At 43.0% G+C, this 16,709-nt stretch overlaps 1 protein-coding gene across 5 annotated transcripts in view; it reads right to left on the bottom strand.

The window, feature by feature from the left end:
- The window catches only part of DEPTOR (DEP domain containing MTOR interacting protein), a 234,387-nt gene that overhangs the window by 22,612 nt on the left and 195,066 nt on the right, over positions 1–16,709 (bottom strand). For 2 of the 5 annotated variants that reach the window (XR_014842788.1, XR_014842789.1), the window contains exon 9: positions 1,413–1,518. Coding sequence is in view for 3 of the 5 variants with exons in the window: in NM_001445064.1 (NP_001431993.1) it covers positions 14,127–14,255 (129 nt within the window). In the remaining 2 variants the exon portion in view is untranslated. 5 annotated transcript variants of the gene reach the window in all.

Here is a 16,709-nt window from a genome sequence, read left to right on the forward strand (position 1 = left end):
AAAACTAAACATAGAACTACCATTTGATCCAGCAATCCCACTCCTGGGCATCTATCCAGAGAAAACCATGACTCGCAAAGACACATGTACTCCAATGTTCATTGCAGCACTATTTACAACAGCCAAGACATGGAAACAACCTAAATGTCCATCGACAGAGGAGGGGATCTAAAAGATGTGGTACATATACACAATGGAATATTACTCAGCCATTAAAAAGAACGAGATAACCGCATTTTTTGCAACATGGATGGACCTAGAAACTATCATGTTAAGTGAAGTCAGCCATACAATGAGACACCAACATCAAATGCTTTCACTGACATGTGGAATCTGAAAAAAGGACAGACTGAACTTTGCAGAACAGATGCTGACTCACAGACATTGAAAAACTTATGGTCTCCAGGAGTTCCCGTCGTGGCGCAGTGGTTAACGAATCTGACTAGGAACCATGAGGTTTCGGGTTCGGTGCCTGCCCTTGCTCAGTGGGTTAATGATCCGGCGTTGCCGTGAGCTGTGGTGTAGGTTGCAGACGCGGCTCGGATCCCGCGTTGCTGTGGCTCTGGCGTAGGCCGGTGGCTACAGCTCTGATTCAACCCCTAGCCTGGGAACCTCCATATGCCGCGGAAGCGGCCCAAGAGATAGCAACGACAACAACAACAAAAGACAAAAAGACAAAAAGACAAAAAAAAAAAAAAAAGAAAAACTTATGGTCTCCAGAGGAGACAGTTTGGGGGGTGGGGGGATATGCTTGGGCTGTGGGATGGAAATCCTGTGAAATCAGATTGTTATGATCATTATACAACTACAGACATGATAAATTCATTTGAGTAATAGAAAAAAAAATAAAAATAAAATGAAATGATGAGTTTAGAACCTACCTAATGGAGTGGTGTAAAATTACATGAGACATCCATAGAAAACATCAGAGTAGCTGGCACATAGTTAGAGGGCAATAAACACTAGCTGTTATTGTTATTATGATTGATTTTTCTAAGAGTGTTTCTCCATTCACACATTGACAGTTAAACCAGCACATTTACAGGGTCTCTTACCGATAAAAAGAGACCATTCTAGAACTCCCACTGTGGCGCAATGAGACACAGGTTCAATCCCCGGCCTGGCAGCATGGATTAAGGATCTGGCACTGCCACAGCTGCAGCTTAAGTCACAACTATGGCTCAGACTTGATCCCTGGCCCGGGAACTCCATATGCTGAGGGGTGGCCAAAAAAAAAAAGAGATGATTCTGATTTCATACTTTTGTTTCCATTTATATGCCAAGATGGAAGTGTGGCATACAGGCAAGCCAATACTCTTAAACAAGATAGAAAGCAAAAGAGGTGGACTGGTAAGGAGAAGAGTCAATGAGTGGGTGGTTAATGTGTGCTGGTGATAAGGAAAAGTATATACTTTAACCATGTACCATAGTAAGATGGGATAGTAGCTCCTCCCTTTCATGTAAAGAAAGCACTCCAGTTTTCACCTTAGATGTAGCTCAAATTGGCTGAAAGAAAACCTGAAAAAAAAAAAATAGGGGTTCTTGGTATTACACAGACTGGCTGGTCTGACATTCGCAGACTCCAACCTTCCCTTCCCTTTTCTGTGCTGAATACCAGACCTGTGGGTCTCCCTGCTCAATCATTAATTAACCTTCATGTTCCCATGCCTGCATGGTCTGTGGGTTTCCCAGGTTCAAGAGCAAGGGCAAGTATTCTCATTTCTTTACCTTTCTCTGTGGCAGAAACATCCAGATCTTTTAAAAGCTGGGCTCATCTCACCGTTTTGGCTATATTCGCATATACATTTGAAACGTGGAGGAAGAGAACAAATGGCCTTCCTCCCTCTTCCCCTCTCCTTCTCACTGTCCTGTCCACCCCGAGTCCCATCCACTCAGGCTGGACCTGGAGAGATGTCACTAGTCATCTTCCTAGAGTTTCTATTACAAATTGAACTTTGTGTACCCGGGTATTTTAAAATTCAGGACAAAACGAGTTTCATGTTTAACCCCAAGGGAACAAAGGGAACTTAGAAGACGATAGAGTCCCGGTGATAAAGTAGGATCGTTACACAGGTAGTTACAGAAGTCTCAGTAGGGGACCACAGAGAGAGAGGGAAACCTAGGCATCTTTGGGAGACCACTCTAAGTTAACAATCCCTCAAGAAAGCCATCAGAGTCGTGCAACAGAGCAGGCTTGCTGAACTATAAAACCATAAGTCAAAGCAGGACATATGCCTCAGGTCATCCAGTGACAGATCTAATGAGGCCTGCATTCCGGTGCAGCAAGATCATGATCCCCAGGACCAAGGACAGGGATTTAAGGGAAGGATGACCTTCCAAAGGAGGAGCCCGCATTATACACGAACCTGAGATTCAACGTATTTTAGTATATGTGACCAACTTTCTGCTGATTGGCATAAGCACCCTGACAGTCCTAGTTTGGCCTCATAGGGTCAAATACTCTTCTACCTGATACAAAGGAGGGGCTAATGATGTAAGCCTGATGTCTACTTGAAGAATGAGGAAGAAGGCAGTCTTTTCCCACTCCCCATTTTTCCTTGGATCATAAGAATGCAGCCCACCTAATCCTCGGGGCAGAGCCTCCTTGCCTGTCCGCTTGTATCCCTCACAAGCATCCTAATAAATCTGTTTCTTGCCTATGACTTTGTCTCTTGCCGAACTCCTTCTGCTCTGAGACACAAAGGACCTGAGTCTCAGTAAGTCGAGACCCCAGGCCAGTGACTCTAACTAAAAAACTGTGGGTTCAAGCCCCAATCTGGGTTTAGGCTGCGCTTGAGTCAGATGTGTTTTGGTTTCACTGGAAAGAAAGTCAGAATGGCAGGCAAAGAAAAAGAGTTGTCAAATCCCAGATGTAAGAACAGGGGAGACCTTGCCAAGCTCTTCACAGAGCACTCCTTATTTTGCTCAGCACCTTTGTCAGTTGTCCAAGGCAAGCATCAACCTGTGTCTCTGCTCCCTGCCTGCAGACAGCTCGAGCTAACAGAAGCACAAACTGATGCTTTTGCTTACCTAATTCCAGCATGAATTTCCTAAACCTTTATACTTTGGAAACTACCCGCAAAAGACAAATGGAGTGATAGCTCAATTAAGGTGTGTTTGGGAAAAGAACCTCCTTTATAATCAGGACTAAGTTCCCAACTTTCCCTGAGAGAGAGAGTGTTTGCTGAGGACTATAAGGCACAAGTGATTACTTTGATTGCTTTCGTAACAGGGTCCTAATGCACCAGGAGTCTGGATGAGGTAGTAGATAGATAATACTATGCAGTTCTGTGAAATTACTTTATACAAAATCCTGAGTTTTAGAGGGGATGTTTGGGGAGTTCCTGTTGTGGCTCAGCAGGTTAGGAATGAGAGTAGGATCCATGAGGATGTGAGTTTGATTCCTGGCCTCACTCAATGGGATAAGGATCTGGTGTTGCGGCAAGCTGCAGTACAAGTCACAGGTGTGGCTCACATCTGGCGTTGCCATGGCTGTGGCGTAAGCCAGCAGCTGCAGTGCCAATTTGACCCCTAGACTGGAAACTTCCATGTGCCGCCCTAAAAAAAAATAAATGAAGGGAATGTTTGACACAATATTTACATATAACTTGTAGTTTCAAGAGCTAGGCAGCTGAATATGATAAGGATCCAATTACTTTTGCTCTTTTCCAACTTACAGCCATGAATCCAGAGCTAGATTTTCGACTGACCCGTGAATCTCCTTGATCCTCAGTACCTGGGGAATATAGGGGAAGTGACAGCATAGGTGATTTCTTTTAATGTACTCAACCGACTATAAAGTTGACCCTTCTATTGCCTAGTCTTATGACAATTAAGACAACTAAGATACGTAACTGAAATGATCAGGGCCCTGCGGGCCCCTCCTGGGTACAAATCCTTTCTGTGTCCCCCCATTTCTCGTTCCTAAGAAACAGGCTTCCTTCTGCCTCCGTGACCTTCCCTGAGTTCCAAAGGGCAGATTCAAATTGTTGCTAATGGGCAGGGGGCAGGGATGCAGAGCCAAGGGAGAGGCAGTCAGAAACCACAGTGAAGCCATAACCCAGGGTCCTGGTTCCTCCTCTAGGAATGTACGTGTCTTTGAGTTCTTCTGCAGGAACTGAGGCCCCCACAGGTTGGAGGATGGAAACTTCAGGCTGAGCACAAGATTCCTGGAGCTCTGCCGTATTAGCACTAACCAGTCAGAAGAAGGCCACACACCCTATAGCTCTTGTTGGGCTTCAAGGCCCCGTCAAGGAGATTAAACTCAAAGCCTTTGGCCAAGACAAGAATTGCCAGACCCTTATCATCACCCCACCTGCCTCACTGTAAGGCCCCTTCCCCTACCTTGAGCAACCTGGCCTACTCCTTCCTACTCCTACTAGGAAAGGTATGCGGCCCACTCCTCACTCTGCCTCTATAGGGACCTTATACGCCCCCAACCAACCAGCCAGTGTATCCCAAGATCCCTCTTCTCCAACCAGTTGGCAGGTCATCAGGTGTATCCTGGGACTGCTCCTCTCCCTGGGTTATAAGAGCAGACATGACCACGCCCTTGGTGCTGGCGCTCCCTGATAACCAGGAGGTCTTCCCACTGCACTTGCAGCATCTCTCATCTCAATAAACTCTACTTTCCACCTCACTATGCTCAAGAAACTTCTTTCTTCTCATCCCGATATGAGTCTGGAAATTCTTTTCTGACCTGTGTGCACAGATCACAACAGCTCTCACCCCCAATTTTGCCTATATAATCTTCTCCCTCCAAAGCATTCGGGATTCTGTAATAACCTACATGGGAAAAGAATCTGAAAATGAGTGACTATATGTATATAGATAACTGAATCACTTTGCTGTATACTTGAAACTAACACAACACTGTAGATCAACTACACTGTGATATATATATATATATATATATATATATTTTTTTTTTTTTTTTTTTTTTTTTTTTGCTTTTTAGGGCCCTACTTGTGGCATATGGAAGTTCCCAGGCTAGGGGAATCCGAGCCACATCTGCGAACTACACCACAGCTCACGGCAACACCTGATCCTTAACCCACTGAGCGAGGCCAGGGATCAAACCTGTATCCTCATGGGTCCTAGTCAGTTTCATTAACCACTGAGCCATGAAGGGAACTCCCTCAATAAAAATTTTTTTAAAGAAAGTAAACCATCAGGGAGTTGGGGGTTCTAAAGCACGAGCCACCCTTCCTCCTTGGAGCCTTCACAGTAAAGGCTGCACTTTCCTTCACTACAACCTACCAGCAGATATGACAGGGATAGAATAGGATAGTTACACGGGTAGTTACAGAAGTCTCAGTAGGGGACCACAGAGAGAGGGAAACCTAGGCATCTTTGGGAGACCACTCTAAGTTAACAATCCCTCAAGAAAGCCACCAGAGTCGGGCAACAGAGCAGGCTTGCTGAACTATAAAACCATAAGTCAAAGCAGGACATATGCGTGACAGATCCAGTGACAGATCTAATGAGGCCTGCATTCCGGTGCAGCAAGATCATGATCCCCAGGACCAAGGACGGGGATTTAAGGGAAGGATGACCTTCCAAAGGAGGAGCCCGCATTATACACGAACCTGAGGATTCAACGTATTTTAGTATATGTGACCATCTTTCTGCTGATTGGCGTAAGCACCCTGACAGTCCTAGTTTGGCCTCATAGGGTCAAATACTCTTCTACCTGATACAAAGGAGGGGCTAATGATGTAAGCCTGATGTCTACTTGAAGAATGAGGAAGAAGGCAGTCTTCTCCTGCTCCCCATTTTCCTTGGATCATAAGAATGCAGCCCACCTAATTCTCGGGGCAGAGCCTCCTTGCCTGCCCGCTTGTATCCCTCACAAGCATCCTAATAAATCTGTTTCTTGCCTATGACTTTGTCTCTTGCTGAACTCCTTCTGCTCTGAGACACAAAGGACCTGAGTCTCAGTAAGTCGAGACCCCAGGTGTTTGATTCTAATAAAACAAAACAAACAAACAAAAAACCACACACACAAACAAACATGGGTTCAAGTCCCAATCTGGGTTTAGGCCGAGTTTGAGTCTAAGGTGTTTGGGTTTCATAAGGACTTAAACTTTTCATCTTCTTTCTCTTCTGTCTCTTCCTCTTTTTTTTTTTTTTTTTTTTTTTTTTGGCTGCACCTGTGTCATGCAGAAGTTCCCAGGCCAAAATCAAGGATCAAGCAACCTGAGTTGCTGCAGTGACAATGCTGGATCCTTAACCCACTGAGCCACAAAGGAACTCTTGGACCTTTCTTCTTTAATACTGCTTGTGAAAGACTCAGTGACAGGCCCATAGTAGGTGCTTAATAAATTACCTGTTGGGAATTGTGATTGCCAAGGGGGGGTGGGGGGAAGGAGTGGGATGGACTGGGAATCTGGGGTTAACAGATGCAAACTATTGTCTTTGGAATGGATAAGCAATGAGATCCTGCTGTGTAGCCCTGAGAACTATATCTAGTCACTTCTTTTTTATTTTATTTATTTATTTATTTTTTTGTCTTTTGTCTTTTTGTTGTTGTTGTTGTTGTTGCTGTTGCTATTTCTTGGGCCGCTCCCGCGGCATATGGAGGTTCCCAGGCTAGGGGTTGAATCGGAGCTGTAGCCACCGGCCTACGCCAGAGCCAGAGCAACGCGGGATCCGAGCCGCGTCTGCGACCTACACCACAGCTCACGGCAACGCCGGATCGTTAACCCACTGAGCAAGTGCAGGGACCGAACCCGCAACCTCATGGTTCCTAGTCGGATTCGTTAACCACTGCGCCACGACGGGAACTCCTCTAGTCACTTCTGATGGAGCATGATAGAGGATAATGTGAGAAAAAGGATATATATATGTATGTGTGACTGGGTCACTTTGCTATACAGTAGAAAACTAATAGAACATTGTAAACCAGTTATAATGGAAAAAAATAAAAATCATTAAAACTATACATGCAAAAGAAATGATCTGTTGGATGTGTTTAAATATGTTATATGACACCCAATAATCTTGCCTCATCAGAATCCCAGAGTGGTTGTAGGGTAAAATGTTTTAAAGGCATCCTGTGTATCATGAAGACACTGACATATTAAGTTAGGATCCCATGCTACCTACATTTTTTAGTGCTTTAAATTTTATGAGCTTTGCAACTAAGCAGAATTCTCAGTATCACTGACCAAATAAACTTTGGACACAAATTAAGACCTTTCAGAATACAAGTGTTGGAGAAATTACTGATCAATATCTACCACTCTATATTTCAGATGAACACCTACAGTGGTTCAACCATGTTGAAACCTAGATGGATGTGACCTTGTAAAGTTAGTATTCACATTCCTATGACTCAGAGTCTTCTCTTGGAGCTCCCTTGTGGCGCAGTGGGTTAGGGATCTGGTGGTGTCACTGCAGCTGCTTGGGTCAGTGCTAAGGTGTGGGTTTGATCCCTGGCCTGGGAATTTCTACATGCTGCAGGTGCAGCAAAACAAACAAACAAACAAAAAAAAAAAACCTTCTCCTAAGTGGATACCTTAGGAGACACTCCTGCATTTGTTCCCAGGAGATGGTTCATAGCGATACCATCAGAATGTTCAGAATGTTCACAGTGATTCTATTTAGGACAGCAACAGTGAGGACAACGGAAACAAACACAATGCTCATTGACAAGCAGGTGGACAAATAAGCTATGCTCTGGAAATTTATGAAGCTGTAAAAAGTGAATTAATTACAACTACGCATAAACCTCTAGAAGAATCTTAGAAATATAATCCTGAATGAACACACACACAAGTCCCAGAGGTTTATATAAAATTCGATGCTCTTTTACTGAAGTTCATTTTTTAAAATCCCTAGGCAATTATTAAAAACACAAAGAAGAAAAGGATGATAAACAACCTTCGCTGTGGTGCTTCCGGGTAAAAGAAAGTGGGGGAGAGGATTAGGGAAGGAGAAACAGTTAAATGTAGGTTGCTGTCAGTGTTTTGTGGTATAAAAATACATATTTTGGAGTTGCTTCTGTGGTGCAGTGGAAATGAAACCAACTAGTATCCATGAGGATACGGGTTCGATCCCTGGCCTTGCTCAGTGGGTTAAGGATTCGGCGTTGCGTGAGCTGTGGTGTTAAGTCGCACACTTGGCTTGGATCTGGTGTTGCTGTGGCTGCGGCCTGGGAACTTCCATAGGTGTCCACCCTAAGCCTGGGAACTTCCATATGCCACAGGTGGGGCCCTAAAAAGCAAAAACAAACAAAACCCATTTCAACACCAAGATTTCATGTTCCCACTTCTCCATGGAGAGTTTTCTAGGAGATAGGCTCAGAGGTGACTCCTGAAGGATGAGCTGAATTCAGGGTGCTGTCTACTCGCTTTTGTAGTCTCAGGGCCTATACACACACTGTCCAGCAAAACACGAGTTTTCCATGTGGTTTCTTGCATGAAAGAGCAAGTGAATAAACGAATAAATGAGAGAAAAATGTAAAGTTCCTTGGATTAATGTTGCATGTAGTCTGAGTAACTGATCATCTCCATAATTTAGCCCGACCTCCATACTTTTACCCTACGCATACTGACTCATTTAACTGATTTCCTAATTAATTGAAAATAAAAAAAGAATGTTTTCTCAAAATAGTAGACAACCACGTAGCATTTTTTTCATGTAGACTATTCCATAACATTTATCAATAACTATGTAGGGAGAAAATGATTCCAAATCAAATATTGTACAGAAAAAGCTTTTTAATGTACTTTTTTTTTTCCAGGCAAAAGAGCTTCAGAAAACATCCATCATCAAGTAGTTTTACAAATGGCACTTTTGGCTACATTAGAGAACTAGATACGAGTCCTATGTGTTTCCTCTGATAGGTTAGTTGTAGATCAGCTTTATAATGCAACCCTTCCTTAGGATAAAAAATGGCTAATTTGTTCTAAAAGACAGGAAAAGCTGAAACCCTAAAGACATTGTTTTAAAAACTTAACATCTATTTCATGCTATACCATCTATTTGCACATTATAATTTTAAGTATTTTGCTATAACTTTTAAGAAAGGAAGTAAATTTCAACCTAATTTAAAAATAAACATATATATTAAGTACATATATTAATGCATTTGACAATACCATACACTAACTTTGACAATGAACTTCATTTTGGTGCAGTGCAGATTTGTTCTTTTGGTATTGAACTGAGAGAAAACATTACATTTGAAATGCTGCCTTAAATGAGTAAAACCAGGGTCAGTGACACCAAGAGACTCTAACCAATCAGCAAAACTGAAATGTACTAGAGTTATTACTATTTTTTTTTTTGGCCACGCCTGTAGCATGTGGAAGTTCCCAGGCCAGGGATTGAACCCATGCCAGAGCAGTGACAACACCAGATCCTCATCCCACTAGGCCACCAGGAACTCCATTCCAGAGTTATTCTGATCATTTAGAATCAAAGTGAAATAGGAATAATACTCAACAGGAGAGACCAGTTAATATCATTCAAATAGATCTTGAAAGTAGATTACTTTCTCAACTTATTCAAAAGAGATGAGTATTGGGAAATCTGAGACTCCATTTGGGACTGAAATCAGTAATTTTTACATTAGAAATTCCTCCCACTCCAATGCATTCATCTTTGACAAGATAGTGTGAAGCTGATCGCATCTAATTTACCCAAACATGAATCTCTTCTTCATGTCACCCATCATCTGTCAACTAGAAACTGATCACTTTGTACAATTATTTAACAGAGATTAATAAGACGACGTCAGATGATAGAATCAACCCAAAAGGCAGCTGCAGAATGCTCTCTACAGCAAAATTAATCAACATGGCTTTCAAATTTGCACTGATAGCACATACTATACTAATGAATTATCAAAAACTGATTTCTGAGTCTATCACAAAAACATAGAGACATTATACAAATACCTGAAAATCAAAAGTGTTTTCTTTAGGAACAAAGAAAGCCATTTCAGGGATTCTCCATGAACTCTCACACACAATACACTGATACACACAGCCACACGCATACACAGGAAATAACAACTCTTAGAAAGTCTGCTGTCTAGAATAATTCTCCATATTACATTTAGAAATGGAGTTTCTAAATTGTAAAGCAGTTCAACTGTCAACACATCACACAAAATATGCTTTTTTAATGCTGTAATTTAACAACCCAAGGCCTGAGTTAATTAAAGTGTGTATCTGTCACCTTCACAGGTACATGGCGCAATTGCATTTAAGAGTAACACGAAGCCAAAGGACTATTTTCACCACATTACCCTCCACGGCAGGAGGCTAAATTGTAAAGGACATAGGATTGGAGGGAGGGAGGCTGGCTTTTGGCCCAGGCCCTGACCCCAATAAGCCTCATGAGTTTGGACATGCCATGTGACCGTTCCACACCTGTTCCCTCCTCAGCAAAATGCAAAGAATAAAAACCGTGCTCTCCATGGCTCCATGTAGCACTATTACTTGGGGATTTTGTGACTCTGAAGTTTTCATTAGGCATGGAGTTTTATTCACAACGAAAGGTTACACTTCTACCCAGGGGTTGGTTGGTGATTTACATCTGGATAGCTGAAGCCTTTCAGTAACTAGGTAACTTCTTGGTTCTTTATTCAAAAAAAAAAAAAAAAAAAAAAAATAGTGAGTACCTACCTTTGGTGGACTAAAAATGGTCAGATTCTTTGCAGTTCCTACTATCAGAAGGGAGAGTCTGTTTCCCTACCTCTTGATTCTGGGTTAGCTTTATGACTTGCTTTGGCCAACAAAACGCTATGGAAATGACACTGCCTGACTTCGAAGCAAGTCTACGAAATGCCTTGCACTTTCCATTCTCCCCCTTTTGGATCTCAGGAGGCCTAATGAGGAAGCCTGGACTAGCTATGGGGAAAGGCCACCTAAAGAGGAACCGAGGCTCCCGAGCCAACAGCCCCAGCCAACCATGAAATATATGCACGAAGCCATCCAAATCAGCCAGCCCCCAGTCAACAGGCTCCCTGACCAGTGGTGTTTGTGTGAACCCAGTCCGTCCCACATCAAGCTGTGGCTGGTCATCCTAGCAGAGTTCTGCCCCAAAGGCCAACCCATAGGATCCCCTTCATGATTAAATAAGAAGTGTCATGAGCTACGCTTCAGGTTGATGCCTTAGAATATTCCACTGGATAGCTGACACCCTGCTCTGTGTCAGGAACTGTGCTGAGTGAAGGGAGTATCTGGGTAGCAAGACACAGTTCCTGTTCTGCAGATGCTCAGAATATAGTTAGGGAGACAGGCAGAGAACGGGGCAATATTCCAAAGCAAAGGTCATCAGTGCTATAATCACAGGAGGCTGGTGTGTAGGGGTCCATGGGAATTTAGACAAGGGGCTTCAGTTCCAGAACTGGCAAAGATGTTTCAGAGAAGATAATATCTAAAGGGCGTTCATAGAAAAATAACAGATTTTTCCAGGCAAAGGAGAAAGAATAATATTCCAGGCAGGAGAAACTGCATGTGCAAAGGCTGGACAGAGCTAGACTGGGCCCCTACAGAAATGGAGCACACACGTCAACCACAGGGTGAGGAGGGCAGGGGTGGGTTGGGGTTATTATTCAGGAGATGCTCCCTCGGGCTTAAGAAAAATCCTCTGACATTTGGCCTTGGGGGTGATGGGAGCCAAAGGGGGCAACAGTCCCTCTCTCCCTCCCTTCTTTTCTTCCTTCCATCTATCCTTCTTTCTTTCTTCTTCCTTCGTTCACCTTAGTGTTCATTTGAGCAAAGATATCAATGGCCTCTGAGTCAAAGACATGTCATAGCAGGAGGCTGTATGATGTACAAAAAGACAGGTGCTCTTTTGGTGCTGAGATGGGCTAAAGGGAAGAGGTGCCATGCTGAGGTCCAAGACAGTGGGCATCAGGAGATGAGTCGAAAGGACACAGAGCAGGCAAGAAGATGCCATTCCCCAAAGGCCTTCCTTCTCCTTTTGTCAATTAATGAATACCTGGGGACAAGAGGCATTTAGGACACATCTTTTAAAGATGGTACCATTTTTTTAAAAAAGCCTAATGGTAAGGCTTCCCACTTTCTAGCTGCGTGGCCTTGGGCGTATGACTAACTTCTTGAGGAGTCTGTTTCCTCAGTTGTAAAATGGACATAACGACAATGCTGACCTCCCAGGTCGGGAAGGATAGGCGATGCGTAGTTTTAGCAGAGCACTGGGTACAGAATAAACCCTTGAGAAAAGGTCCCCAAATGGGGAAAGGCTGGGGAGGAGTGGGAGAGGGCGTAGCGTGGGTTTCAGCATTAAATAAACTAATGTTTGAATCCAGGCTCTATCACTTCGCATTTCTTACAACCGTGTGAACTTCAGACGCCGTTTTTATATTTATTTATTATTTTGGCCACACCTACGGCATGTGAAAGTTCTTGGGCCAGGGAGGGAATCCGCAGCGCAGCAGCAACCTGAGCCACTGTGGTGCCCATGCTGGAGCCTTAACCTTCAGAGTCATCAGGGAACTCCCTAAACACCATTTTTAAACTTGCTCGGCCTTAGTTTCCACGTCTGAAAAATGAGGAGGATAATCTCTACCTTGCAGGGTGGTGATGAGGATGAAAAGGCAGCATGTATGTAAAGAGCCATAGCACAGAGCCTGGCGCACAGTATAAATGCATGCACGCGCACGCGCGCGCACACACGCACACAGAGACAATAACAGTTCTCAACTATAGATCGAGAGTATTAATGTTAGCTACAGTCTCTCGTTCTTCAAAACTCTATTCTCTGATTCAAACTACAGATCAGAAAAAAGTTGGATTACCAGAAACATGTGAGTTAGCATGGCCTGTCCATTCTACCAGTACCATTACTAAATTATAATAACCTATTACCAAAAAAAAAAAAAAAAAAGGCTGAGGTACAACATTCAGATTTTGTTAACCCATGATAAGAAAGTAACCTGGTCATTCAGAATGCATTATATGAAAATAAGAGGAACTGAGCATTCCCTGACTCCCTAATCTGGCTCTTAGAGGAATTTCCTCTATACGCCAAGCCCCAAAATGCATTCTTTTCTAGAACTAAAAAAAGGAAAGAAAGAAACATGCATAAATACAAGTGAGCTGAAAAGTTATAACACAAAAAGGCGCTTTGGGTGAAAAATAATCCCGCCAAATAAGCAGCATGTCATGTCCTTAGAATATGTTACACTAGAAAGCTAATAAAAATTCAGGCCAATATGGCAATTGAGTTTCAAGTTTTATCATATATGGGCCAAGTTCTAGAATACTTTATTTAAAAAGGGACAACTTCAAAGAGAAATCTTGACAGGGGCTAGATTTTGCATTATATGTGTATATACAAACTTGTCTGTTTTGACATTCAACATATTCAGGATTATTTCTAGAAAGCCACTGTTGTTGATTGATGGAACAAAATGACGTAGGCTCAGAAACAGTAAACAGAACACATAGTTTTAAGTAGAATCTCTCTATCCACCCTACCCACACTATCATAAAGTTTTTTTTTTTTTTTTTTTTGACCAATGCCATAATTGAGAACCCATGTTAAAAGTTGATACTAAAGGCAGGAATTAAGAACAAGTCAAAAATTTGATGGTTTTTAAGCACTTGAATACTTTAGAACTTTCAAAATGCTAATTAACTAGTACTATTCTTTTGGATGTTGCCTTAATTTGAAGTCTGATGAAATCCAGATCCTCTAATAAACAGCTCCATGCTGCTTTGGTGAGAGTATAACTTAAGGTCTGTAAAAACACCTTATTGACTCCTATGAAGGGGATTTTAGCATGTTGCTGTTTTGGCGAGAGAAACATTTCAACAACTTTCTGCAAACTGAGAAAAAACAATGGATGAAAACTACACGTAGAAATCGGGTAAGGCAATGATGCTACTATATCAGAAAATTCTGTGTCTTGAACATTTTCTACCCTGACATAAGTTTTTTTGTTTGTTTGTTTGTTTTAAGATGGATGACCCAGTTTTCCACATTCGAACAGTGACACAGTGTATGAAACTCGAATTAAAATGTGTAGGTACAGAGAAGACAGGTACGTCCAAAGCCATCCATGTACAGGGAAGTCTTGTCATTGCACAGCTCTGTGTTCTGTCTTGATCCTCCAAGGCCCTGGGGAGGGCTGGAGGGCCACCCACTCAGCACTCTAACTCCTCCATGACTTCCATGACAATCGTCCGTGGGCCCGTCAGAATCAGGTTGCTTACGGTCCGGTAATCCACATGCAGCACATTAAGCCCATTTACAGAGACGACAAACTGACAGACCTAAAGGACAAAGAAAAAGCATCTCTTAGAGCTCCTGGTTTTTCACAGATCTAGAATAAAGGCATTGTGCATCCTTTTTTTTTTTTTTTTTGACGGTGCCCTCATCACACAGAAATTCCGATGCCAGGGACCCAACCTGCACCACAGCAGTGACCTGAGCCACAGCTGTGACAGTTGCCAGATCCTTAACCTGCTGAGCCCCAGGAAACTCCACACTGTGTATCTTTACCAAGTAACTTCCTACACACTGGTACCCAAGGATATCCAGCTGGCAACTGCAATTTAACAATTTCCAAGAAACTATACTTTTTCCTAGAAGGCAATGTACTAGAAAAGGTATGTGGTTTAGTATTTTACCAAATTGGGTCATTCAGCCACTTACTAGCTTCACCTAGGCATCTAAATTTCTAAGCTTCATTTCCCTCAATTTTCAAATAGGGGTGATTAATAATAATAATACCTACCTTATAAGATTGTTGTAAGAATTACATGAGCTCAAGGATGTAAAACTTCTACTCCAGTGCTCTGAATCTGTGGAGTCCTCAACACATTTTCATAGTCATAGTGTTTATGGCTGTTACTATTCATTTGGACTCAATGTATAGGGATATTCTATGTCCTCCTATTCCCCAAAAAACCCTCTTTTACATTTATTATTCCTGCAGGATTATTAATAGTTTCTCCTTTCACTTGCCACGGCGCCTCAGTTGAGATGTTAAATTATCCACCCTTCCCTGTCTCCCATCCTTTTGAAAATGGATGAGGCCAACAAAGGTCAGCTTTTACACTGAGTTATTAGTTTATCTGTGATAGAACAGAGAATTCTAATAAAAGAATAAAAACATCATTCAGTAATGAGTGGCCACTCTGGATGTGTCACTGTGAACTTGCCACTGATCCACAGCTTCTGCCTTAGATGGAGGAACTTCTCTTGAGGTTGGTGGTGGCATCATTTGTCACGTACTTTGCATTTAGCTGACACAGATTGAAAGATGGTATATCTCTTGTGTGTCTGAAGAATGGACACTGGATATGAGTGACTGCTGATGCCACGCAGGAAAAAGAGGAGATAGACAGATCTCCAGCTTTTGGCGATAGGTACTTCTAATTGGCAAAACAGAATCAAACAGGATATAAATCCATACAGTTGCCTGGTACATAGTAGGTTAAGCAATACCCCCAACTCCCAAAGATGTCCATGTCCTAATCTCCAGAACCTGGGAATATATTAGTAGAATTAAGGTTGAAGATAGAACGGGATTGCTTATCAGCTGATTTTAACATAGGCGTTATCCAGGTGGGCCCAATGTCATCCCAAGGGTACTTATAAGAAGGAGAAAAAAAGTCAAAGGCAGAAATGGGAGATGTGGAGTTCCCACTGTGGCTCAGCAGTAACGAACCCACCTAGGGTCCGTGAGGATGCAGTTTTGATTTTCACCTCACTCAGTGGGTTAAGGATCTGGAGTTGCCATGAGCTGTGGTATAGGTCATAGATGTGGCTCAGATCTGATGTTGCTGTGGCTGTGGTGTAGGCCAGCACCTGTGGCTCTGATTCGACCCCGAGCCTGGGAACCTCCATGTGCCAAGGGTGCCGCCCTAAAAAAAAAAAAAAAAAAAAAAAAAAAAAGTATGAGATGTGACAACAGGAAAGCCAAGGGATGCAGAAGCTAAAAACAGTAAGGAAATGGATACATGGATTCTCCCCTCAGGACCTCCGGAAGGCATGCAGACCTGCTGTCACGGAGCAGGGCCCTGTGGGCTCCTGGGCACAAAAGCCTTTCTGTGTCCCCCATTTCTTGTTTTTAGGAAATGGGCCTCCTTCAGCCTCATGGGCTTCCCTGAGTTCCAAGGGGGCGAGTTCAGACCGTTGCTGATGAGGGAAGGAAGGGGATGGAGATGCAGGGAAGGAACAGTCAAGAGACAAGAGCACAGCCCTGGGCAGGTCCTGGCTCCCCCTCAAAGCATACACACAATGATGAGGCATCTTACACACCTAGGAGAAAAGTTACACTCCCGATGCTTCTTTTAGAGATGAAGACTTTGATACTGAAGGGCTGGGAGCGCTTCCTTGCGCTTCTTCCCGGCGTAACTGCACCCTGAACACAATCACCTGTAAGCTACCGATTGGGACCATGAGCACCATGGCCTGTGGGTCAAAGATTATTAGAACGTGTTTTTCAGGAACTTTCCTAGACTGCTCTAACTTCGGATCAATATGCCCTTTACGTGAGTACTGTTATTCAAGGCAATAACCTGAAGACCGGTCACACGCCAAGATCTCCTGACACCACCTTCCATGACTAAGATTCCTCCAAAGAAAGAAGAATGCATGTTTGTCCCAATTCTGATTTTTAATCTGTTTTATCTGTTTTTCTCCTTTTAGACTATAAAACTCCCTGCGATTCTACCGCCAAAGAGGGCACAGTCTTTAGGGCATTAGCTTGCTGTGGCCTC

Source organism: Sus scrofa, chromosome 4 (assembly GCF_054392235.1).
Source record: "Sus scrofa isolate SSC_HxYL_T2T_F1_AM1 chromosome 4, Sscrofa_HxYL_maternal_Yorkshire_Landrace_v2.0, whole genome shotgun sequence".
Taxonomy (NCBI): domain Eukaryota; kingdom Metazoa; phylum Chordata; class Mammalia; order Artiodactyla; family Suidae; genus Sus; species Sus scrofa.